Source organism: Triturus cristatus, chromosome 4_1 (genome assembly GCF_964204655.1).
Source record: "Triturus cristatus chromosome 4_1, aTriCri1.1, whole genome shotgun sequence".
Classification (NCBI taxonomy): Eukaryota; Metazoa; Chordata; class Amphibia; order Caudata; family Salamandridae; genus Triturus; species Triturus cristatus.
The window spans coordinates 1097003911-1097031048 of record NC_140585.1 but is presented as its reverse complement, the minus strand read 5'-3'; the positions used below and the strand labels follow the sequence as shown (position 1 = coordinate 1097031048).

At 43.5% G+C, this 27138-nt stretch overlaps 1 protein-coding gene across 3 annotated transcripts in view; it reads left to right on the top strand.

The window, feature by feature from the left end:
- Nucleotides 1-27138, top strand: part of CPNE8 (copine 8) — a 961735-nt gene that overhangs the window by 299375 nt on the left and 635222 nt on the right. For all 3 annotated transcript variants that reach the window (XM_085654090.1, XM_085654092.1, XM_085654091.1), the window contains one exon: nucleotides 25364-25440. In XM_085654090.1, coding sequence (XP_085510216.1) covers nucleotides 25364-25440 — 77 coding nt within the window. The remainder of the gene's footprint in view (nucleotides 1-25363; nucleotides 25441-27138) is intronic.

Genomic DNA, 27138 nt, shown 5'->3' with positions numbered 1-27138 from the left:
AGAGATGGTTTTTTTTAATGTTTTTTTTCGGGTGCGCGCAGAGTGCGCGCACCTCGCGATGTTTTAAAAAAAAATTAAAATCTTTTTTTTTGCCCTTCGTGGTCCTACTGTGACACCCTGACAATGGCTAGGGGGTCAAGAACTCCCTACCCTGCCCCCTATTCACGTTCTCCACCTTTCCTTTTCAGTGCGACAGACAAAATGCGGCCGACACTTACTGATTTCGACCAATGCGAATGTTTACTAACATCTAACAACCAATCAGAATTACGCTCGTGCACGGCAGGGTGCGCCCACACGGCTTGCACAGTGCGCGCACCCTGCGTGCGTATAGATATTGATATGCTTTTAAATGCTATTTTCTCAGGAAATACTGAACAGATTTACACCAGACCTGCGAAAGGCACTTCCTTGACCTTCTGGCTACCTCTCTGCCAATTTTCAAGTAATTCTGTTCAGCCATTCGGGCTGTAGCTGCGACTAAAGGTCCTTTGGAAAAATGCATGGGGAAAACGCGTTTTGGGACCCCCCCTTTTTCTCGGCCCCCGCTTGACAAATCACCCCGAGACTTTCAGGGTAGGAGCTGAGCGGAGCGCCCCATTAGTTTTGAAAAGTTCGCGAGGATTCGTCAACCGGCGCCAAAGTTATTAAAAATAGAATTTTCAGATTTCCTATGGAAACACGGTCCTAACTATAACCATCTACTGGCGACCGCCAGTAGATAATATATATATACATATATATATATTTTTCAAACATGAAGGATGTCGTAAACGCTCTTGAAATTTCAATGCGCTTTAATCAAAAGTAAGTCTTCGCCAACAAATTTCAGCCATAGTCTTGATTAAGGCTATGGCTAAAATGCGTTATATCTAGAGTGTCAGAGCCTATTTGTAAACAGTCTTAGTCAATGCTATATATAAAGTGCACTTTAGTTATAAATGCCCATTCATTTACAGTATTCCACAACTGTATCTAAAGTGCCTGTGCCTATTTGTGAACAGTCTTACTCAATGGTATATGTAAGATGCAACAGTTGTTTAGAAATTTCATAGCTCATCCTCTTGACAAAAACATCTCTATCTACTTGTAACACAAAGTGAAAATGCATATATATGACAAATTCCCTATAGGAGTCTTTTCGATCTGCCTTAAAGTGCTATTACTACATATATAGGTGCAAGTGCTTAATATGAACCACAATTCACGGTCACAGATCTAAGGTGCGTCGTTATTCCTAAATTTGCATAGATACTTCTCCCCTTGGTCATATGTGTATAATTATACGTTGTAGAGTGCCACTGCCAATACATAGGTATACTAAATATTCCTATGTTGAAAAGTGAAAATGTATGTATATGGATAATTCCCAAGGAAGACCTCTTGTGTCCAACTTAACGTGCTACTGCTTTATCAGAAAGTGCAATTGACTGTCAATACACACTGTATCTTGATGGAAAAAAAAAACTATGAGGAACCTCAATTAAATATAGCATAGATTCTACTCCCCTTGATGACATGCTGATATCTATGCATGTGAGATATGCCTTCATTTCTATAAGTATATAGACTGTTCCCGTGTATACAAAAACAGGGCAGTTTGACTCCAACTCTGGTGCAAAGCTTAGCTCTGCCTGAATGCTCTAATAAAAGGTACAGTGTACCTCACACCGATCTTATAAAGTGCCTGTGCAAAACATTGGTGCAAACAATACAGCCATTTTAAATACAACAACGATACAATACAAATGCAATATGAATCCAGAACAAGCTCATTCATATCCCTCAGTTTTGGGGCACCCTCCAAGCATTCTATGATCATCAAAGTGTACCTCAACAATTTGCAAGTTAGACATAATACTCCTACATAGATGAACATGCAGTTCCCCATAAAGACTGTGACCCCATGGCTTTTCACTGCCTGAAAGAACATTCCTCCTGGATTCACACTGATGCAAGTACCATAGTACTGTAAGGATGCGAGATTGCCCTGATGCACCTCCCAAAACTGCTTAGCCTTGGGGTAAGCTATGTCTTGATGCTTGATAGCCCTTACATACTGTAGGATCCCAAGTCTGACGTTATTGATCGTACTTCCTACATATCGCATGGCACAACCACATTCCGACATATAAAACACGAATTCTGTTTCACATGTAATCTCCTCCCTGATTTTACGGGTTCTTCCCTCAAAGGTCATTTGAGTGGTGTGGTTAGATCCAAATTTACAGGCTTTACAAGTAGTACATTTCTTAAAGCCCTGATTTCTACCAGTGACTCAGTCCAGTTCCTGATGGAACATTAATCTGGTTAACATATTGCCCTGAGATGGAGCCCTGCGGCACTGTATATTTGGATACTGGCCCACTACCTCTGTGAGGAGTTCCTCATATTGCAATATGTGCCAATTCTGTTTGGTCAGGGAACAGATAGAACTATGTTCCATGTTATAGCCCATGAAGAGCCAAATATCCTGATTTTGTTCGCTAATATTTCCTGGTGTGGCATTAATCTGTATGGTTGTGAACAATAGTTGATCTCCATTTTTAGATAATACTCTCCGTTTTGCTTCCCTTAGAACTTTTTCTGGATATCCTCTCACCAAAAATCTCAATATCATGAACTTGGCTTCAGTTTCAAACATTCATCTGCTGAGCAGATCCTACGTGCTCTTAAAGGTTGACTATATGGTATACTCCATTTCCATGATCGAGGATGCCCGCTATTGCCATGCTGTATTGAATTGCAGACAGTTTTCTTACGAAATACAGTAGTTTGAATTGCCTCATTTCTCACTTGCAGTTTTACATCTAAAAACTCTATTTCATATGAGCTCTAGTCAATTGCATGTTGTATGGATTCCTGCTCAGGGATGTTACATGCTCATTCAATGGTGCTTCATTCCCATTCAATAGGATGAAATTTCATCTATAAATCGCACCCACATATCGTTCTCATCAGTCGGGTGAGCATTACAGTCAGCACACGCCACCTCTTTTTCCCACCAAACCCCGTTGGCATACATGGGGCTGAATGCTGCCCCCATCGCCGTGCCTTGTCTCTTGAGGTACACCTTCTTGTCGAAGATAAAGACATTGTGCGTGAGATAAAACAAGAGCATTTTACGGAGCATCATAGTATATTGGGCAATATTTAAAGCTCTCGTTCCTAAAAAATAGCGGCAAGCCTCAATACCATATTCATGAGAAATGGACGTGTATAGAAAACAAACATGCATGGTTACCATTAAATAGCTACTGTGCCAATAAATACTGTTGATCTTGAGTAAAAATGTATTTGTGTCCTGTTTATATGATGGTAAGCTCATGACATAGTTTCATAAAAACAGATCTAAAAACCTAGAGCAGTTCTCTAGTAGCAACCCAATCATACTAACAATGGGTCTCCCTGGTGGATTGCTTATGCTTTTATGCACTTTTGGAAGGCAATAAATGACTGATGTCTTGCGGTGATTGATCTTTAGATAATAATATTCCTCTGTCGACAATAGCCCCGTCAGTCCAACCCTTTAACATGTCATGATATTCCTTCTGATGGTCACAAATAGGATTGCTTTTCAATTCCAAGTAATGTTCTCTGACCCTCAATTAACTGGTCATCTCTCTGGTATACTGTTTGGTGCTCATGTTAACAATGTTTCTTCCCTTGTCTGAGGATTTCAGGATAATAGACTTATCATTCCTTAACGCATACAGCTCACGCCAATCCTGGGCTGTAAAGTTGTTATCCTGCTTACGGAGCGCTGAAATCAGCAGCTTGTTGATATCCTCTGTTAGCAGTTCATGAAATACATTAACCATGTTACCTGTTGGCAGTTGGGGTGTGAACTTGCTCGCTGGTTTCATCCCACTATTGATCATATGATCGGTCAAAAACCCTATTTGTTCTAGTCATGGAATTTCCAGTTCATTTACTTCCAGTGGAGGGCCACTCATGCCTCCCCCCATGTCCAGGCCACTGATTTCTATTATCTCCGGGATGTCACCAATGGAGAATTGAACAGTTGCTTAATCCATGTTGTTTGCTTTGGTTGTGATCCTGGTGTCTTTCATGACAACAATGTTTGTGCTGTTTCAGTTTCTTGGTGAACTTGTAGGTCTCTTACCTAAGATAGATAAAGTCTGGGATGACTGATGGGCAAAAACTTAGGCCAAGATTCAAGATTTCCATTTGGCCCAATGTGAGGGGTACGTCAGAGATATTGATAACTGTGTTTTCTTCATCTTCTATTATATCGCTCAGAAATGTTAGTCCTGAGGGTCTGTCATCAATTTGCCCTTTCCATTTGGCCCTCCTTATTTTACATTGCCTTGTCTTCAGTCTCAATTTTGCCCCCTGCCTCTTTGGGGCATCACCATCCTCAGCAATTGTATCTCCTCCTGAAAAATCTAATTTCTCCCTGGGCCCCTCATGCGCCGAGGACCCAGGTTTGGAGCTTGTGCTCATGTCACTGATGTCAGCTGGTGTGCGACCCCTTATATTGAGCTTTTCTGTTGCTCTGAAAGGTTCATATTTCTTGAAAAAAGTGTAAATCCTGCCAAATTGATAGTTAAGTCTGTCTCTGTTAAAATTGTTGGCCTTGCATATCTGTTTCTTCTTCATGCTTCTCAATACATTCCATCATCTTTTTTAGTCGATTTTTCCCTTCTTCATGTTCCTTCACTGTTTTAGTCTCCTTTAGGAGAGAATCTATGATCACTGTCTGTTCTTCCATGCAACGGCTTGAAAGTGTTATAAGTGTCTCCATAAGCCTGAAAGAACAGGCTTCTGTATTGGATTTCCATTCTTCAAATAGATCTATATTCAGGTCTTCAAATGTAGGCATCACAAAAATACTCGGACCATGTGGTATTCTTTTACACTCAATGTACCTGGACAATGGTGACATCTCCCTCAACTCTTGGGATTCCGCGATGCGTTCATTTGCAAATTCTCTAATCATAGTGTGCTGTGTCCACACTTTTTTCAATTTATCCTGCTGCATGCCTACTAACGTTGTGGCACCTCTAAACACATCCAAAGCTGCTTTTTTTCCATTGTGCTCTCCATTCCGCCATTTTATAAGTATCAATGTCACTAATCTCAAGAAAGAGAGTCTCTTTGTTGTTATAATATTGCACTGATATGCCCCCACTGCCTTGGGGACTCGTTGTTTAATACGATATTTTTATGCACTGCACTCACTAGATATTATTCTGGGTCTGTGTGAAATTAAAACAACCTATAGTTGTAGTTGGGTGTTGCATAATTCGGCCAGTACTTCATAACCGGACAAATCAACCAAGTGTCTATATGTATATGCATAAATATATATGTTAGGAAAACTTCCGGCAAAACCAGCTCTTCTCCATGTAGGGTCGGGTGTGAGGTCCGGGTGTCTGAGCCCGGTTACAAATCCAAGAAATCCTGTGGTCAATTATCACACAAGAAAAGACTAGCACACCAGGGTCACTGTAAGTCCAAGTGTATTATTGGCGACGCGTTTCGACCGGATCGGTCTTTATCACAAGCCAAGCTTTCACCGTCTGTGTCCACCATTTAAAGTGTATATAAAACAAAACAAAAGACAGACCAACATGAACTGTTAGCACGTATAGATAGTGTAAACAGACTATCTCAATGTCCTTTGTAGTTCACAATGTTGCATTCTTGTTGCAAATAAAAGATAGACTTTGGTTCGGCGTGTGGTTACAATGGTGCTGAAATTTTGAGCACAATTCAATTAGATGTTTTGATGTGGTAATTACCACCAATGATTTAGAACACATCATTAGCTTGAAATCAATTTGCACTGAATTTGAAATAAAATCGGGCGAGCGCTGCTAATTCATAACATGCAGTCCCGTATGCCCCGCTCTTTCTTGTATCATATGCCAAATATATTAACGTTTGTCACTCATGTGTAAGCCAAGTGGCTCACATATTTGCTCAACATGCCCCATTGATGATTAAACTCCACAATATTCAATTCAATTCAATTCAATTCAAAATGCTTTATTCGGTATGTACAAGTACAACCATATAGCAACATACATCAAAACAGTAAAGAATCAAATTTATGCAAATTAAATACAAAAACATTTAAAATTACATCACTATCCATGCCAATATTGTTAAATCAATAAAGTATATCACTTTGTGTGCAGAGTTAAATTTAATCATTAAATACATTTTAATAATAGTTGTTAAGGGGGGAGTTAATTCAGTTTAGACATTTTAGCAGCAATATGTTTGTAATGAAAGTTTGTGCAAATGCCAGTACAGAAATAAATATACAACAAACAATGTAACTTAACAGTAAATCACCGATAGTCATAGCCAACGGGTGAGCGGGGATAACGGAACGAGGGGATCATATAATAATTGATTTCCTGTGCCAGGTGCACTTTAAAATGTAGGTGGCCACGCGATAGCACACATTCGGGGAAGCCAAATCAAACAACAATTGTATTGCGGCTCTTGTATTGTATATCTTATATTCTAAAAATAGTTGCTTCAAATAAAACTTCCTAAAACCAGTATAAAAATTACAAAAAAGTAAAAAGTGGCAGATGCTCTGTTTTGATTTCCCATCGCATGGGCACAGACATGACCCGGGTTTTTTTACGGTTGGGAAAGCCACCAGATGGTGGACTATTCCCAACCTCAGGCGTGCTAGAACGAAGCGATGAGAATTAATACTAACAAATGTAAGATAAGGTGGGAATCTTGTACTAAGATTGTACTCCAAATATAATTTGAACGTACTTTGCATTGCATACTCCTTCGTTCTGGTCCCTTTTGCATGGTCCAAGTAAATGGTTTTAAGGTTACGCTTTGTTAAAACCGATGTTGTTAAAATATCTTTAAAAATATCCTGGCCAAAGAGAATCTTATACCAGGAGTGAATATGTTCTAACCAGGGAATTTTCGAATGACGATCTAGTTGGATACAGTCCAAAATTACTTCCTGGGTAAACCTAGTTTCTTCTTTGGCCCATATGGACCGCCATAGGGACAAGGGACGCAATGCAATCAGATCTGCGGCATGATTTATGCCTAGCTCTCTGTGGGTAATCTCGTTTGAGGCAGAAGCGGGGAGGCATAATAGTCGTTTCAGGTACTTGTTTTCCTCTTGCTGGATGGACAGAGCAATCTGACGATTATATCCCCATATCCCTGCTCCATACAAAGCAGAGGACATGCACCTTGAATTATAGATAGAAATCATCTCACGGATTCTACGACCCCCCAATTTCGAGGCGAATCTGAAGATGCAATTTGTATTTCTGGTCATCTTCATACCAACACAGGATTGCTCGCTTACCCATCTCCCATCACCTGAAAAGGTGATACCTAAATAGCAAAAATGTCGGACTGCCTCAAGTTTATCCCCATCTAAAAAGAATGACTTGTTTTTCTTTATTTTCTTACCACAAGTCATAGTCATAGTCTTACCCTTGTTAATTTTAAGCTTTCTGCCCTGAATAAAAATATGAAATTTCTCAATTAACTTTTGCAACCCATTCGCGGTCCTGGAGATCAGGACCGCGTCGTCCGCATATAGTAGGACGGGTATTTGCTTTCCATTGATGATGGGAGCATCAGCATAAGATTCTTGTAAAAATTGATCAACCTGATTTATAAAAAGGGAGAATAAAAGGGGAGCAAGCACACACCCTTGTCGGATCCCTCTACCAATTTTAAAAAGGGGGGTGCATTCACCATTTGTTCCGAATCTAACCTTACTTGAAAGATTACCATACATTCTGGCCAAGAGGTGGATGATTTCAGGTGGTGCGCCCATGTCAAGTAGTACTGGCCAGAGCAGTGCGTGTTCCACTAAATCAAAAGCAGAACTTAAATCGGCAAAGCACATAAACAAATTCCCCTCCTTGGCTTTAGTGTACTTGCCGATGATAAGTTCAAGGTTCACGCACTGCTCCATAGTTCCTAAACCCCTTCGGAACCCAAACTGAATAGGCGAAAGAACATTATTGTCCTCAGCCCAGGTCTCTAGTCTCACCAGAAGTATACGACTCAAAATCTTTAACGACGAGTCTAAAAGTGAAATTGGGCGATAATTTCGTGCTTCAGCCCTGGAACCCTTTTTAAAAAGTGGTACTAAGATGGATTGACCCCATGAGGTTGGTAACTCGTCCTCGATTGCAGCATTAAAATAACGGGTTAAAATGGGGGCCCATAGAACAATCTCAGATTTAAAAAAGTCCACGGGGACCCCATCTGGGCCCGGGGCTTTCCCCCCCTTACTCTTTTCAATTGCCACAATCACCTTAAACTCCACAATATTCATCATGTTAAACCTGGCAAGTTTAATATACACTTTAAATGGTGGACACAGACGGTGAAAGCTTGGCTTGTGATAAAGACCGTTCCAGTCGAAACGTATCGCCAGTAATACACTTGGACTTACAGTGACCCTGGTGTGCGAGTCTTTTCTTGTATGATAATTGACCACAGGATTTCTTGGATTTGTAACCGGGCTCCAACACCCGAACCTCGCACCTGACCTCGCTTGGAGAGGAGCTGGTTTTGCCGGAAGTTTTCCTAACATATATATATATCCCAAGTTTAGGTGGAGAGCAGCTCCTATATAGAGCACCTTCGAACACCACTGAATCTGCTGTCCTCAAATGGCTATTTTTCTAGAAAACCTTTTAAGCATAGGATTAGCACAGTGCCGTCCATGCTGAGCTGTAAAATGACAAAAGCCTTTTACAACTCCAGCTACATTATTACAGCTTTGGATTGGTGAAATGAATAAAAGCAACCCCTGATTCCTCTCCTTCTGAATCTCTCATGGTGCCCTGCTGGATCCGGAAAGCTCTCTGCAATTGCTTTTGATCATCGGCAGGTGGCTTCATCATCTTTCAGTGTCACCCCATCCCGCCTTCATGCATGATCGCATGGAGCTGCCTATAGGTACTACCACTGCACACTGAAATCAGTTGCTTCTTATCCTCCCCTTCTACATTGATCCAAGGCTCCACTCGTACGTTTACGGTTCTTGTACTGAGTTTTCCAAACTCTGCAAAACAATAGCATTCAGGAAAGTTTTGGTCAACAGTGACCGAGTTTAAACGGTGCTGTACTTGGCACAAGCAGATGTCAGCTATAGACCTGCGCAACGTCTCCCTTTGGTGCACTGGCACCAAACAAGGCTTCAAGTCCTGCAATAAATGCTTCCTGATACAACTACAGACTGCCAGGGAGCAGGCAGCCAAACTCTAGGTTGATGAATTTATGAAATGAGATCAGCCATTTTACTGGTGTTAGGGCAGTTTCTGGTCCCACTCATCCTTTTTGGGTAAATGCAGAATAAGTCCAAACAAAGCTCCTCGCCTCCCCGTCCCAACGTTGACATTTGAATTGGCTGACACCAGCATCACCATTCGCTTCAGACACAGTTCTGCTCCTGAAGCCAGTTCACCCTGAATAACCCCAGGCCACTGTCTAATCTGGTCATTAGGCCAAGCAGACAAACACACGCTGTCCTACTCCCACGCGCTGCATCAGCAGGCTGGGCTGATCTCCTTTCAACATACATTAGAGGTCGACCACGTAAATGACTGATTGACTCGGTCGGTGGCACCTTCTAACCCTAACACAGAGTGACTGCACCTCTGGCATTCCTCAACCCGTTTTTAACAAGTAATGCTAATCCAGCCTAATACGTAGGAAGCTAGCCATAACCCACAGGACAGAGCGGACGCCCCTCCTGTGTGCACGTCATTCATAGCAACTGGAGATCGTACCAGGAACGCACACACTGTCATGCTGTTAGAACCAGGTTCCAACACGTGAAATCCTCACGTCGTGCTACACCGCAGGCTGCCAGCCCTACTCTACCCTCTACTTTACCCTCACATGGGTGCCCGGCTGGGACCCTTGTGAGTATCTTCTTCTGTGTCTCTTTCCTATACTCACTTGTGGCACACATCTACTACACAGCTGCGCAAACCACCCTTCAGATGTCCCCTACATTTCTAGGTCCTGAAGAGACCCTACATTGCACAAAGGGTCGAAGCGTTGTCGACAGATAACAGAAGCTAACCATTAAACCAGCGCATATCATTGTATAAGAAATGCGGTGTACATTTTGTATACTTACAAATGGTCGACTCTATGATTAATTGGAAACCTTGTACATATGTCACAAATATGTCACCAATATTTTAGGTTCCTTTTTTCTCACTGGGCACACTACGCACTACTATGATATTATTTCCCTGTACATATCTTGATTTCTTTCAAGAAGTATATAAACTTGATTGTGAAATACAAAAATTAAGTTGTATGAGGTCTTTTCTCCTTTTGACATCACTCTAACCCTCTTCATTGCCATTGTGCATATGTATATCAATATCACTTTGATATTATTCCACAGGAGCCATTGTTTTCGTTAATCACTGTCTAATCTGAAGCAGATTGCCAGCTTCTAGGAGGCTATGTTGCAACATTGTGACATTTGGCATGCCTTCGTACTTCACGGATCCATCTGCGCAACCTGCTGCTCCTTCCTTGGAGTCGACTGACCCCATTCGATCCATTGTCTCTCTGGCACCAAACTGGGCTTCAACCCAATTGCTAGTTAGTTCTATAATGGTGCCAGTTCCAGCGGCTCCAGTCCCGGATCTGGATTCAATGTGTCATGTCCATTTCATGCTATGAATTAACTGGGGTAGAACCTCAGATTGAGGATGCTTATTTTTCTGTTCATCTGCCACATTGGCACTATTTCAGATGGATGGAAGCCATCTTCTGTTCAGACTCTGACATTTACCAACAGCTGGAGCATGTTCTTTAGTATGAAGATGACAATGAGAAGGTAGATAATTTGCTCCCCTCTCATTACACTGATGCTGGCCTAGACTGTGATCTCACCTGAAATGCCCTTAGGGTTCTCGATTGAGAAACATGCCTCTCTTGTGTTGATAGTGGTGCAGAGTCAGAGTGGACTTGAATCTACAGTTGCCTATTGCAGAAAAGAAAGCCATTCTTCAGACCAATATCTTGTAATCTGGGTCTTCAAATCTGTAGCCCATGCTTTCATCCAGTAATGCCTCCATCATGGCGCCCTGGTCCAGGCCATACTCACCTCACGCATAAGTCACCCCCTTGCTCTGTGATGTATTTCGGTACCTATCGATCTGATCTTGTTGACACAGCATCCGACTTCTGGTAGCCTTATTGTTCAATCCTCTACTAGTAATGTAATTTGGAATGTCTGAATGCATTTCTGAATGCATCGCCAGACAGGGACTTTGGTGGTGCAACTTTCCAAAGGGAAAACTGACTTCATGGACACAAAAGAATTTTATTTGGCTAGACTGGCACTTTGGTACTTAAACACTGTCTGCTTCCTGGATGTCCATACTCATGCCTTCTGTTATCTGGTGATCAAGGTTTTGCCTGCCTCACCAGAGGACATCTTAAACTCCTTTGCCTAGACAGATCAAGGTTGCCAGGACTGTGTTGCCCGGGATCAGGGGACGTCCAAGTTTAGGTATGCATATGCCATTTGATGAGTCAAGGCTGTTTGGTGAGAAGGTGGATTCTGAGCTACATCACTTCAAGGATGGTAAAGCCACAGCTTGTTCTTTGTGACTGCTGACCCTCACCCTCCAGCTCCATCAGCACTATTGAAAATTCCTTGTATACTTGAAAGCCCTTGCATACAGCCTGAGGCAAACCTTGCTGCCCATACAACACCCAACCTATTCCTTTCAAGGATACAAGGGGAGATGTGGTGGTAGGGGGCAAGGTCTCCAACAGGTGCGCCAGTCCTCCTCTCTACCTGTGGGCCCAGACTGCTCTAGGTGACCCTCTGGCTACCATCAGAGACTGGTGGGAGACTGAATTCACCAGCTGGCATGCAATTACTTTGGACAAGTGTTCAGTTTGGTTACTTTCTCCCTTTCACATTGTCTCTTAGTTGCTTCTCCCAATATTCGGCTAGTTTTTACAAAAAACATCAGTAAATAATATTATTATCTTCTCCAGGGAGGTTCAGGTGTTGCTCCTCAATCAGGGTATTGTCCAAGGAAGAGAGGGATATGGGATGTGTTCTCCAGTAATGTATCTGTCATAGATTTACATGCTTGAATCTTCCCCGTCGTCACGGTTGGTGTCCCACGATGACAGTAATATAAGCAGTGTTAAAGCATTATGTAGTGGTATTGTCCCATGCGTAGAGGTAACATAGTAGACATAGCCAAGTAGTGTCTTTGAAGGATATTTATTAAGTTCATAAGATCTGTGGTAACAGCCTCACCATGAGCAGCCTGCTAGCTGCTCAGCCCATCTTCCAACTGTCAACACTCACACCAGGCACCCAAGCATTCCACTCGTGTCCATCCCACCAACATTCCACACAGAACACTCACACTGGCTAAGCAGCTAGGAACAAGTTAAAAGGGAAAATTATAAACATAACATGAAGATACTACACATTAGCATTAAAACCCCATAGAAAATAATAGACATTGGTAGCCAATTCACATTGTTTTAAAGCATCTTGTCAGTGAATTGCTTCCCTCCCTGTGCAGCTCTGCCTGGTAGCTGCTGCCCCTTGCAGGTCCACTGACCCTTGTTGGTTGGTGATTCGAAGCCCTTCTCCACCTGCAGGCTCCCGTCGATGCCTCATCCCTTGTGGTTTAGTGGGGAACATCTTTGCTCAGCTGCTGGTCTGCCTTCCGTCCTTGTGTTTTCTTTCTCTTTTCCTCTCTTCTTCTTTGCAGTGTTTTTTTATTTTTATTTTCCCCCCTTTTGCATACTTTTTTCACTTTTCTCTTTCTTTTATCTGTGCTGTGCCCCTGCTTGACCTCGGCAGCCCTGCCCCCTTCCAGCGCCACATTTCCCGCTTCCCGCCTCCCAGCTATCCAGCCTTCCCCCTCACACTACTTAATGGCGGCCAAGTGCAGTGGGCATGCTGCAGGCATGCTGAAGGCACGCCAAAGACAGGCCTGACTGTGCCTATCCATTCCTGGACCACGCCCAGCGCACGGGCCCTGGTTCTCTTCCACCGATACAACGCCAGCACCCTCTTCATCTTCAACACTGGACGCCATGCCACCTGCCACCTCATGTTGCTGAAGGACACCCAAGTACCTTTCTCCTGTTAATACTGCAGCTGCACCGTCACCCACCTCCGCACTCCAGCTCCTCCTGACGCAAGGCTGACTGCCAGAGCACCCGACTGGCTCAGCCGTTTCCTCCTCAATACCCACTCCCTCCACAAACAGGCCACGGAAATCTGGGACCTCCTTGACTCCATCTCCCCCGACATCGCCTTCCTCACGGAAACCTAGACGAACTCCAGCTCGGGCCCGGACATCGCCACTTCCATCCCCAACGACTATAAGCTCACCTGCAAGGACCGCACCATCTGACCAGGAGGCCGCCTCGCCATTAACCACAAGACCTCCCTCTGCCTGACCACCCACTCGGACGACCCAACGACAACCATGGTACACCTCCATTTCCATGTCCCGACCAACCCCAACACCACTCTCCACGGCACCCTAATGTACAGACCTCCTGGCCCCTGTCTGCACTTCACCCACGACACCATCAACTTCATCGCACCCCAGGCTCTTGCATCTACTGATTACATCCTACTCGGCGACCTCAATTTCCACTTGGACAGCCCCAATGACAAGAACACTGCATCCCTCCTGGAGAACCTAGCTAGCATCAGACTCAAGCAGCTAGTCACCTCTCCGACCCACGCAGCAGGATACACTCTTCTCCCCATCTTCTCTGCCAGCAAAAACATCACCTACAACCACACCTCCAGATTCCTCTGAACTGACCACCACTGCGTTCATTTCGCCTTCACCAAACCCACCATGCACCACCTCACCCACCGTCCCCCGCTGCAACTGGAACAAGGTCACCAAAGAACATCTCACTGCCTCTCTCAGCACAACCACACCGACAACATCCATAGAAGCCAATACATCAGCACGCAACCTCTGCCGATGGATCTTCAACTGTTCCGACATGCTGGCATCCTCCAAGAAAGCATCCGACAAGCAACACTCCAAAAAAAGCCATTTAGTTCATTGCTGCCCTCCACGAGTCCAGACGCACCTGTAGACAGTAAAAGGAGATATGGAGGAACAACAAAATCCTGGAAACCTACGCAGCTTTCAAAGCCGGTGTCACCACACACCACCTCCTCCTCAAAACTATAAAGAAAATGGCTCTCCAAGACAGAATCAACGCCAATGCACACAGCAGCAAAAAACTCTTCGCCATCGTCAAGGAGTTCACCAAACCCAACAGCAAGACTTCAAAAGTCCCACCCTCCCAAGACCTCTGCAACAAACTTGGTTCCTAATTCCACCACAAGATCAAGCAAATCTTCAACAGCTTTGTCACCCAAGACCGACCCATCACTCCCACTACCTCCACACATGGCAAAGCCACCCCCAACAGATCTTGCTCAACTGGACCCCGCTCACCACAGGAGACACTCTCAAGACCATGAATAGCATTTACTCTGTAGACCCCTTATACCGCTGCTCGCACAAAATCTTACACAGAGCCACCACCTCCATGGACCCTGAACTAAGCCACGCCATCAACTGCTCCATCAAGACCGCCACCTTCCCAGTCAACTGGAAGCAAGTCAAGATCAACCATCTCCTTAAGAAACCATCCACTGACCCGACACACCTCAAGAATTTCAGACACATCTCCCTGCACTCCTTCCCCGCAAAGGTCCTCGAGAAGGCCATCAACTCACAACTATGTCCTGTTCTCCTCTCAATCCGTCTTCCGAAGCAACCACAGCACCGGGACCCCCCTCCTCCCTGCCACCAATGATGCCCGCTCCCTCCTCGACTGGGGAGAAACAGCAGTTCTCATCCACCTGGACCTCTCGGCCGCCTTCAATACCATCTCCCACTGCACCCTAAGCAGGAGACTCCATGACGCCGGCATCTGCAACAACGCCCTGGACTGGATCTGTTCCATCCTCACCGGTAGAACACAGCGAGTTAGACTACCACCGTTCCTCTCAGAACCCACAGAGATCGACTGCGGAGTCCCCCAGGGCTCTTTCCTGAACTCCACCCTCTTCAATGTCTACATGGCACTGCTCGCAGCCATAATCAGGAACCAAGGACTCAACATGTCTCCTACACCCACGACACCCAGCTTATCCTCTCCCTCACCAATAAGCCCACAATCACCAGAAACAACTTTCATGATGGGATGAAGGCCGTCGCCAACAAAATGAGAGGCAGCTGTCTCAAGCTCAACTCAGACGAGACCGAAGTCCTTATCCTGGGGCCCAACACCTCCTCTTGGGACGACTCCTGGTGGCCTGCCATATTGGGAACGCCCCACACCCATGGACTACTCAAGAAATCTCGGCATCATACTGGACTCCTTGCTCACTATGAACCACCAGATCAACGCTATCTCCTCATCATGTTTCCACTCCCTTCGCCTGCTTCGAAAGACTTCAGATGTATCCCCACTGAGACCAGAAAGACGGTCGCCCACGCACTCATCAGCAGCAGACTCGACTAAGGGAAGGCTTTCTACACAGGCTTCACCCAGAAACCCCTCAGGAAACTACAGAACGTTCAAAATACTGCATCCCCCTCCGCAGCCACATTCCCGAACACCTACGAGAACTCCACTGGCTCGCAGTCAACAAAAGAGTCACCTTCAAACTCTTCACACATGCCTACAAATCCCAGCACAACACTGGACCAGCATACCTGAACCATCGCCTCTCACATACTCACCAGACACCTCCGCTCTGCCCAACTGGCCCTTGCCATCGTTCCTCGGACCCGCAAGACCAGGACCAGAGGAAGATCCTTTTCGTACCTCGCCACCTGAAACACCCTGCCTCTCAAGACCTGGGTTTTAGTCTGAAACTCAGCGCCCAGTTGGATCTGCATACCCTCCCAGCTCCTTCAGACCCTCATGGGTATGTAGTTGCACTGAACAAATACTGATTGATTGAAACTTTAACCAATCAGATCAGAGACCCTACAGCACTCTTCCCCTGCAGGGTCACCATATCTCTTACTGCACGTTGTGTGTTAGGGAGTCTCCCTGAGCTCTGCTCAGTCACTCTGTTTCAGAGCTCAACGTTTGACCTGACAGCTATCCAGTTGTTCTTTAAATCTCTGGGCAGCATCTGAAGTACAGTTTGGTGGTGCCATTTCCTATTTTTCACCAAGTCGGATGGTTCCAAAAAGAGGCTTTTCAGGCCTTGTAAGTCCTGTGGGAAATCAAGGCTCTTCTCTGAGGACCCCCACAAGAAATGTTTGTACTGCCTTTTCCCTCAACACAAACCTAAGGAGTGCCAGTACTGTGCTTTTTCAGCTAAGACCCTTAAAGATTATGAGGCCAGACTGCTCCTTTGGCTCCAGAAAAAGTAGGCACTGTCTGAATCTGAGTGTGAGGAGAGGGGACATTCCTCCTCAAAAAAGTAAGAAAATGAGGGCTCCTCCTCATCTGACAAAGACTGTCAGATGGCTAAATTCCACAGAAGGGAGGCCAGTGCTAAAAGGTTGAGAAGCAAAGGGCCAGCTGGACCTTCTTCCTCTCATAGAAGACCTGCCTCCTAACCTCCGTCTCCTTTCAAGGAGCGATTGACGAAGAAAATCCATCCATTGCCGGATCCTTCAATGAAGATCACCCCATTGACAACCACTGTATCATCTCAGATATCCTCTTCTATGCCAGTGACAGCAGCTATAGCTACTATGTCGACGGCCAGGACGACGACCACCACTTCTTCATCGTCGGTGAAGACTCAGATGACAGAATCATCATCTTCAATTAAACCGTCAACTACTACGACACGGATTTCCGCAGCAGCTCCTTCAACACCGTCAGCTTCATCCAATGTCTGTCCGTCAATGAGAATTCCATCTGGGGCTACGTCGTTGACGACCCGATTGATGGCAGTAAAGGGAATTTTGTACATCTCAAGCAAAGGCATAACGTCATCTATGCCACAGCACATTTCTAAGGTTTCACCTTTACACCCAGAACACCTGCTAGAAATGTGGGAATCGGGGGATGAAAATCACTTTGGGCCCGCATATAGCCCTTCTCAGCTCAACATAAAGTGTCAAGAGGCTGAAGTAAGAGAGTGAATTTTCTTTAAGTGACAGAGGCAAAGAGTTAGCTTAAGAGTATCATACATTCCAGGACCACTACCCATACAAGGAACCAGAAGAGGAACAGCATTATGCGCAAGGGGTTAGCAATGTCGTCTCTATCTCTTTGGTCACCAATTTGCGTATGCTGCTCAATGATTATTACAAGAGGTTCCCAGAAGTCAATGCCTCGACTCAGCAACCACCTCTAAGATTAGTAATTTCAGGGTCTGTCTCTCTTCCAAGGAGCCCTGCCAAACCACAAAGAGAAAGACCTGTATTGCCACCTATTACTGCAAGGGACACTTTAGCTGACAGTGACGTGATTAGCAGGAGGAAATCCACTTAGACTCTGCAGAGTACCAATCTGAATGCGTCGATTATGTGGCTATCCCTATTGTTGATGTTATCTGGCAGGAAGGATTAAAATTAATGAAAGCACTAGCTTTAGTGGCTGTGCTCATTCGAAAGTTTGACAAAAAATTCAAGAATCCTGATGATTCATCAACTTGCCTTATTGGTCAATCTCATCCAGGCTCTGTAATAATGCAAGCAGCAGAACGATGGGCTAAAAAATCTATCCTCGCCTTGCACGGTCCCTCCTGATAGAGAGAGCTGCAGATTGGACACCATTGGCAAAAGGTTCTCAGCTATGGCATCGACTTCTATAGATATGGCGTCGACTTCTATCAGTCCCTAAACTATCTCCCCGAGGACAGGGAAAAATCCCCAAAAATTCTGATAGAGGGCGAGAAGGCCTCTTTATTGATAATTGACGCCACCATGGACACTTCTACAGCCTTTCGGCAAATGGCAGGGGCAGCAGTATTGCATCACCAAGGGTGGCTGAAAGCGACATTGTTTGCCGGGAGGTGCAGGCAAAAATACTAGTCATGCCCTTTGATATGGAAAACCTATTTGGCAAAAAATCTGGCACTGAAACAGCTTGTTTTGTGGGCACTTTGCAACAGCAGCAATTCCAGTCTTTTCGAGTCAGAGGCAGTGGTCAATTTTCTTCCTGAGTGCCAATCCAACAAAATAGATGCCAACCCTACTCCCGACAGGGGGTTTGAGCCTCATACTCATCGCAGCAATCCGACAGGTCAATGACAGCATTCTCATGGTCTAAGCAGCCAATCTGTCAACGTCCTTCGGCTGGAGTAAAGTCACATGATGATTTCAGTAGGCGATGATATAATGCAGGCACCTTTTGCCTCAGTCCCAGTACAATTCAACACTCCCTTTTCCAAATTCTACAATCACTGGAAGCACATCTTTTCCAAAAAATGGGTGTTAGACATAAATCAGCAGGATCACACCCTAGAATTTATTCAAAAGCCTGCCAATCTCCCTCCGCTCAAGTCATCGCATCGACATCTTTCCCTGCTACAGGAGGAAATTAGTTTAATTCTCTCCAAGAATGCAATAGCGGAGGTCCTGCATTCACAACATGGGAGTTTATACCAACTTTTTCCTTATCAGAAAGAAGTCAGGAAATTGGAGGCAAGTGATGGGTCTAAGGCTCCTAAACAAATTAATCAAGAAACAATCCTTCAGGATGCTATCCCTGCAGGAGATTCTACAACTAGACTAGGGGACTACATAACCTCCCTGGATCTGCTGGATGTGTATTTGTAAATCCCCATCTGCTTAAAGCAGAAAAGGTTTCTACGGTTCGAGGTGACAGGGTGTCTTTTTTTTTTTTTTTTTAACAATCTTTATTGAATTTTTAAGACATGACCTTAGACCCCCACCCCCCACCCGACAGGTTACAGGCTTTACGGTTGGTTTGCATAAACATACATTTTTACAGAAATAAATACAGCTTCATTTGATCTTAGTTATACAGCATCTTGAATCCAGGTTCTTAGTGGATCCCAAATAGCTAGACGGTTGGTTTGCATAAACATACATTTTTACAGAAATAAATACAGCTTCATTTGATCTTAGTTATACAGCATCTTGAATCCAGGTTCTTAGTGGATCCCAAATAGCTAGACCTTTCTTTTTTTTATTCAAACCCTTACATTTATAGATTGCAATTTCAAAGCTATAAGTAGCAAGTAGACGAGCCCGCCATTGATGGAATGAGGGTGGTTGTGGATCTAACCAGGCCGATGCAAGACAAATTCTCAATATTGACATTGAAATAAATATAAATCCCATTGTTCTAATCGGTCGGGAATCCTCCACGACACCCAAAACTATTTCTGCAGTTGTTATTTCAATATCTTTTTTAATAATTTTTGAAAGGAAGATCGAGATATCCTGTCTAATAGCAGAGAGTTCATTACAAGTAGCAAACATATGTATTAGGTCCGCTTCGAGAAACGCACATCTTGGACATTTCGTCCCCTTTCCATGACTCCATTTTGATATTTTTTTAGGGGTGTAATATAGCTGAAAGAAAGTCTTGTAATATTGAGCCTGTAATTTTGTTGAAATTAAAATTGATTGCGAAAGATTGAATGCCATCCGAATTGAGTTGTTAGAAATATCTAATTTATCCTGCCAAATCTGAAAATGTTTGTCAAGATCATCGGGCAGATTAGTGATTAAGTTATTGTATATTTCACCAATTTTAATTATATTATTCTTTATAATGGTATCTATAATTGGTATTGTCTGGAAAGCTGAATTACCGCCCCCTTTTTTCATCAAAAAATCTCTAACCTGCAAATATTTATAAAAATCACGATGGTCTAATTGGAATTTGTTCTTTAGTATTTCGAATGTATTAAGCCCAGATGTATTAAAGAGTAAACCAAGTTTTATAATTCCTAATGTAACCCAGCGTTTCATACATGAATCTGTAAAAATTGTGGGGAGGTTTTGATTACCATCGATTGTAGTGTAGTATGAAAATCTACCAATCCCCAATAATTTACGTACGTTACACCATACTGTGTAGATTCCTTTAAGGGTTTTGAACCGAACCTTTTTAAAGTGACAGTTGTAGGTCAAACGCCATAGATGGTCTCCCGAAGCGGTCCCCAAGATAAGTTCTTGTGGGGTGGAAATTCTACCTGCAAAATTCAGAGATGGATTTGGGATTAGGAGCTTTCTGCAATAATTGAGTGTACAAGCCCACCAATATACCTTAGAGTTAGGCAAGGCGAGACCACCTCTATCTTTTGGTAAATTAATGAATTTCATTGCTCTTCGTGATCTACTGTATCCCCAAATAAAGCTAGAAAAGATATGATCCAGTTCTTTAAAAATATGTTGGTCAAAAATTAAGCAGATGCTTCTAAAAAAATATAAGAATTTAGGAAAAAATACCATTTTTATTAAATTACTCCTTCCAATAATTGTTAGATGTAAATTATGTAATCTCCTCAGTGATGAGCTTGTTTGTTTCAAAAGTGGTTTCAAATTTAAATTAACTAGATTGTTGAGATTAGCTGTCATGTTTACCCCCAAATAGATCGCATTTTCAACAATCCTTTCATCAGCACAATTAATTTGATTATTAATAACTATCTGAGTTTTATTTTCATTTAATTTATAACCTGAGATTTCGCCAAAGTGTTTAGCCTCTGTTTCAATTAAATGTATTGCATTGGTGGGATTGGTTGTGGTTAGGGCAATATCATCAGCATATGCTAATGTTTTTGTGTCCCCGTGAGGCGTTCTCACCGGTGTTATTGCGGTGACAGGGTGTCATTACCAATTCAAATTACTTCCCTTTTGATTGAGGTCGGCTTCCAGAGTCTTCACAAAATGCATGGCTCCAGTGGCAGCTTTTCTCAGATGATCTGGTAACCACGTTTTCCTGTACCTGGACGACTGGTTAAAAAAGGGTCCCACTTCTCACTTGGCAAAACAATCAACTCAGGCCTGTCTACAACTTTTCAAATCTCTAGGTCTCTAACTGAAAAAGGAGAAACCCTCTCTAATTCCATCCAGATCAACAATGAATCTGGGAGCAATTGATATGGAAGTGTTAAAAAGCTTTTTCCAAAGAGGACAGGATTCTCCGTCTAAAATTACTCACATAATCCCTATCAGCAAGAGAGTCTAAGTAGGAAAGTAGTAAGAAAGTACAAGTCCATGTTGGGGATTATGTCATCCTGCATCCCATTGATTCCAAACTGTCATCTTTGCATGCATTACAGGAGCAATTGGACGCTCAATGGATCCAGTGCCAGGGCTTCTTCATAGACACAATTATGCTAACACCACAGATGAAGTCTTCAATGTCTCGGTAGAGAACACAAATAATATCTCTCAGGGTCTCTTGTTCCTCCCCATGCAACCCCAGGTAGTGATGATGACGGATGCCTCCCGAAAAGGCTTGGGAGCTCACTAACAGGACTTGGAAGTTCACAGAAAATGAAACGTTCAGGAGTCTTTGTAACACATAAACCTCATAGAGCTGAAAGTGTTTTTCTAGGTCTTCAGGATTTCCTCCCCAGGCTTCGCAACTCATCAGTTTTGGTGAGAACAGACAAAACTACAACCATGTTTTATCTCACCAACACATGGAGGAACACAATCACTTGTTCTGTCAGTGCAAGCTCAACAGATATGGAAATAGTTACTAGCCAACAACATCTCCTTGAAAATTGAGCATGTCCCAGGGGTACAGAACGAATGGGCGGATACACTACGCAGGAGAAATAAACAGTGCCATGAGTGGGAGCTCAACCAGTGGCATTTAAGGCAGGTTTTTCAGCGATGGTTTCACCCAACCTGGATCTTTTTGCCACTCGTCGCAACAAGAAGTGCAGCTTGTTCTCCAGCAGCTACCCTTGGAGAAACACATTCAACTTTCATTGGAAAGAAATGTTTGCATATGCGTTCCCTCTATTTCTATTCCTTCCCAAGGTCATACACAAGATGAAGTGGAAACCTTACCATCTCATACTCATAACCCCAGTGTGGCCAAGGCTGTATTGCTTCACCGGGCGTTTTCGCCCATCAGAGTGCCCGCACATCCCATTCCAACCAGCAGAGGATATCCTGTTGTTGAACGAGTGGCAAATTGTATATAGACAGGTTTTCAAACCGATTCTCCAAAACACTTGTGCTGCATCCACAAACAAATGTTACTCAACAAAGTGGAAGAGATTTTGCTGATGGTGTGCTTCTCAGTCCCTCCATCCTCTCTTGAGATCTCCAGAGCAGATTTTCTTTTATCTGCTGCAGCTAGCAAAATCAGGACTCATTCATTCATCTAATAAAGTCCATCTTGCGGTCATCTCCAGATTCAGGTGGCATTCTGGGCAACTGTCATTTTGGCTCAATAGACTGGTTAAACAGTTCATAAAGGGACTTTTTTGGTTCTACCCTCCAATAAAGCTTTCTCCTGTAGTTTGGCAGATAAACACAGTTTTATCCCAGCTCATAAGATCTCCGTTCAAACCAATCCACAAGTCTGACTTGAAAGTACTCTCTTGGAAAGTAGCTTTTCTTTTGGCTGTCCCTTCTACAAGAAGGCTAAATGAAATCGAAGTCTTCACAATTCAAGATTCATATCTCCGATTTTCCGATGATAGAGTCCTCCTCCAAACTAACCCTAAATTCTTCCCGAAAGAGACAAAATCTTTCCACCTAAATAAGCCCATCACTTTAATACCATTCTTTCTTCACATGGAGAGAGAGCCTTGCATTCTCTTGATGTCAGATGCTATAAGAAGGCAGTAAGTATGATCTCTCTCTCTCTCTCTCTCTCTCTCTCTCTCTCTCTCACTCTCACCTTTATTATGAGTCTGTGAGGTAATGCTTCTCGAATCCTTGGGCTGAATTGGCTACTATGATTTTAAAATTACTGTATTATTTCTAATTATGATAGTGGGATGTTTTGCTTTATCCGCCTCCGTTGTTCAATTGGAAGTGCATACTAGCCTCATTCAAGCATGTGACTCTATAAAAGCTACAATACTGTAGGAAAAAACATGTTTCTTACCTGTACACTGTGGTTCTCCAGTATTGATATCTTTCATTGATTCACATACGGCCCTCCCTCCGCACCGTTAAGGCATACCAATTACTTACCTCAGTTTTTTCCTGCATCACACATGTGCCTGATATCTCAGGTATGGATGGCCCTGCAGGGGTTGAGTGCTTTAGGGTCTCTGCTCTGATTGGTTGAAATTTGCATGCTGTAAAAGAAAGTGAATTGGCTACCAATGTCCATAGTTTTCTTTGGGGTTTTAATGCTAATGCTTTAACACTGCTTATATTACTGTTACCGTTGGACTCACACCATGACAACAGGGAAGATTGAAGTGTGTGAATCTATGAAGTATATCAATACTGGGGAACCACAGGGTACAGGTAAGTAAATTGTTTTTCCATTACTGCCTGGTCACAAAGAATGATGGGTAACTGAGGCTGATCTTGAACCTGAGAGTGCTGTGGAAGGAGACGTTCAATATATTGACATAGTTTGGTAATATTGAACTCAATGATTTGATTGTGTGCTTGACTCGCAGGACACATACTTCCATTTGCAGATCTTGCTGTGGCACACGCATTGCTTCTGCTTTGAGATGGAGTCAGACATTTTCAACTCCCTCTCCTGCTATTTGGTCTTACCTCTTCACCTCGGGTGTTCACAAAAATCATGGCAGTGTTCTTCAACCATCTTCACAAGTGAGAGATGCCTGCAGGAAAGGCAGCTGAAGGTGGACTCTCCTCAGTTCGTCTTGGACCGCCTACAGTTTTGTTATTGTCCACATTGGGCATTTTTAATCAATGAGCCAAAATTGCCCCATCAGCCTTTGTTGAGGATTGCCTTTATATGGGCATTCCTTGTCACAGTGGTATTAATCAGTCAGGGAGATTCAGGTTATAACTATGATGTTTCAGAATGAGCATTTGTTCTGGCCTTGCTGGTTCTGAGGCTTCTTGAGTTCTTCGTCTCATGCATCCTACTTGCATCTCGTACCTGTTGACATGTACTGACCATTCAATGGAACCTTCACCTTTATTGGGCTCAGTACTGGTGCCTCTCAGACAAAATTTGCATTTTGGACAAGGTGGCCCTGGTTCTGTGGTGGTAGAGGGTGGATCGCTATCTGGCATCCCCAAAGGTCATGGTGATGACACATGCTTCTTCTCTGTGCTGGGGAGACATTAGAATGATAGCACAATCTGCAGCCTCTGACCATGAATGGAACAGTGCTATCACGTCAACCATTTGGAGCTGTGAACTACCCAATGGGTCCTCAAGGCTTTTCTGATTTCCATAAGGATCAGGTCAGAACAGACCCTGATGGATAACATGATAGTCATGTGGTACTGCAACAGGCTGGTTAGAGCGGGGTCAGGTGCCCTCAGTCATGTTTTCCTAAGGCTGAGGAAGAGGCCTGACCCTTACTGAATCTCTCTGATGGTCAGGTACTTTGCAGTTTCCTACAATATTAGGGCAGATGAACTTAGCAGGTGTCATCTGGCTGCCCACAAGTGACGTCTGCACCTGGAGGGGGCATTCTCGCCCAGGGATGCATGCCTTTGATAGATCTGTTTGCCACCTCTGAGAACACTAAAACCTATTCCACAGTTTGCCCTGACCGCCTCCCCAAGGTTCCTTAGGGATAGGTCTCTTTTACACGTTTCCCTTTCTGCCACTCATTCCATGGATCCTGAACAAAGTCTGATGAGACCAGGCTCCACTCATTCTGATTACCCCTGATTGTGCTAAACAAATGCTGGTACTCAGAGCTCTAGAATCTCAGCATATGCCCTCAACGGTCTTTGAGGGTGGGCCTGCTGTACTTGCAGCAGAACAGAATCCTGCATATAAACCTCCACAATCTACACCTAAAGCTAAATTCCATTCCTGAGGCATGAGACCTGTGCACTTCTCACGCTCAACAGACTGCAAACATAATAATACCACATACAACATTAATTCCCTTCTTTTATATCATGCCATAATATGCCATTAACTCATACCTTAAAACGTGACAATGTCTAAGCGTCAGAAGTGTTTTTCAACCCCATATAAAAACTGTTGACAAATCTTGGTTTTGATCTGAGGTTACAGTCCAAATTTTCTTCACTGCAGATGCATAGTACTTGCGAGGTTTATTCACTGATCACTTCTGATGATCTGACTGCTGGGTTCTAAAAGCAATTATGATGAAAGGTTGACTTTAAAGACGTCCGAAATGATGATAACAGTAGCAATATTACGAAAATAGATCTGAGCATTATGGGCCATCCTTCTTAAGTTGTGTTTTTATTCTTTTCCTCAGGATTTTCTCGGGCAGGTGTTCTGCACTCTTGGTGAGATAGTTGGATCTCTCGGAGGCAGACTCGAAAAATCTCTAGTGTAAGTATGTATACATTTCTTTCCCAACAAGTGCAAGTAAAGGCTGGTTCAGCCATCTTTTGATTAAAACTTGGAGTCTCCATGCTTGTGTATACTGTACATCTTAAAAATACGGAATCACCTTATCCTTTCATTGTTTTTAGGTCATTTTCCTGTGGGGTTATTAACACATACCTTTTGATAATACTTTTGCATTTTTTATCTTGGGGATGACAAGTTATACTGAACCTCAGATTTCCTACCACACATACCATGATAATGGAAACAATTTTTGTCGGATCTTCTCAAATGACACAAGATAAGAGTTGTTTTTTGTCTGTGTCTAGTGTGTTTTTGACGGCCAAACACTTGAGGGCAGCTGCATAGTGTATTTGGATGAATTCAAAGGTTTTCGGAGAAACAATGGGGCTCATTGATGAGGATTGTAAAGAATCTTCCAATTCTCCATGGTCACCCTAGATCTTTTGACTATTTATGGGCCCCACTTTCGTTAGTATTTCGACTGTGATACGGCCATTCTGTGTGTGAGCTTTTTTCTTAAGACTACTGAAAAACCTTCCATTAAGGCCATTGCAATTTGATTCAGAAATTACGCTAGTGATGAGAAAATTAAATGTTAAATGTTTTCTGCAGTGTGTATTTACACCTTCAACATAACTGATGTGTATGGCTCTAGAGAACACCATTCTGCTGTACCTGTTCTGCAGTTTAAAAGTACTTCAGTGTCCCATGGCAAGGAGTGGAGTTCCCAAATGAGGCTATCAGGAATTGAACCCGTTCATTCCCAATACCCCACTAGACTTTTTGTCTGTGCTCTCATAAGAGAGAAAGCCAGTTCACCAATGGGCGATCATCTCCATAAGGTAGTGTCTAGAAGGAGTAACAAGGCTCATGGAGCTGGAAGATAGCCAGGACCAACTTGGATGAGGGATTGTAAGGGATCTGTGAAGGCAACTCCGTAAGAAAAAAGACTACCAGAAGGCTGGAAGAGAGAAGACTCAATGACTCCTGATTCGTGCTGGGACCCAGACACTCAAACTGCTCTTAAAGTAGCATGTTTTGTGTTTCCTCCTACCAGGATACAAAAAGCAAAGGGCTCTTGACTCCTGCAGTACCCAGTTGACTACTGTGGACTGGACGCTGTGAGAGCCCTGGCTAGAGAGAGATATATTGCCCAGAAGCTCACCCTGAAGAGTGAAGGAGTGACCAAGAGTGCTTTTTCCAGAGCGAAGAACTGATTCACCTCTGTTTTCCTGGTGTCATACTTCGAAATTCAAGGCAACATGGCAGGGGTAGGTTTACTGAAAGTGCAGCAGGAGTCCTTTTGGCAAAACTGAAATGCCAGCCATCAACTATGCATTGCAGATGCCAATCATTTCATTTTTCTTTGCAGAAACAAAACCCTAAAGCCAGGGTTTGTTTCTGCAAAAGAGTAATTTAATGCTCTGATTTGCTGGGAGTTTAATTTTTGTTGTTTGCTTTTCATGATGACCAGGCTTTCCCTGGCAGTCCCAAAAAGGAAAAAAAATTCTCTTCCGAAGAATGTTGACTGATGGATACATGGTGGTCAGGTTGTCGGTCGGAATTTTCTACAGTAGAGCCAGCTAAGACTCCACCGTTGGAAACTTGGATGCTCCCCCAACTCTAAATAAAGCGGGAGAGCTGTGAGTTTAGTGGACTGTGCATTCATCACTTTTT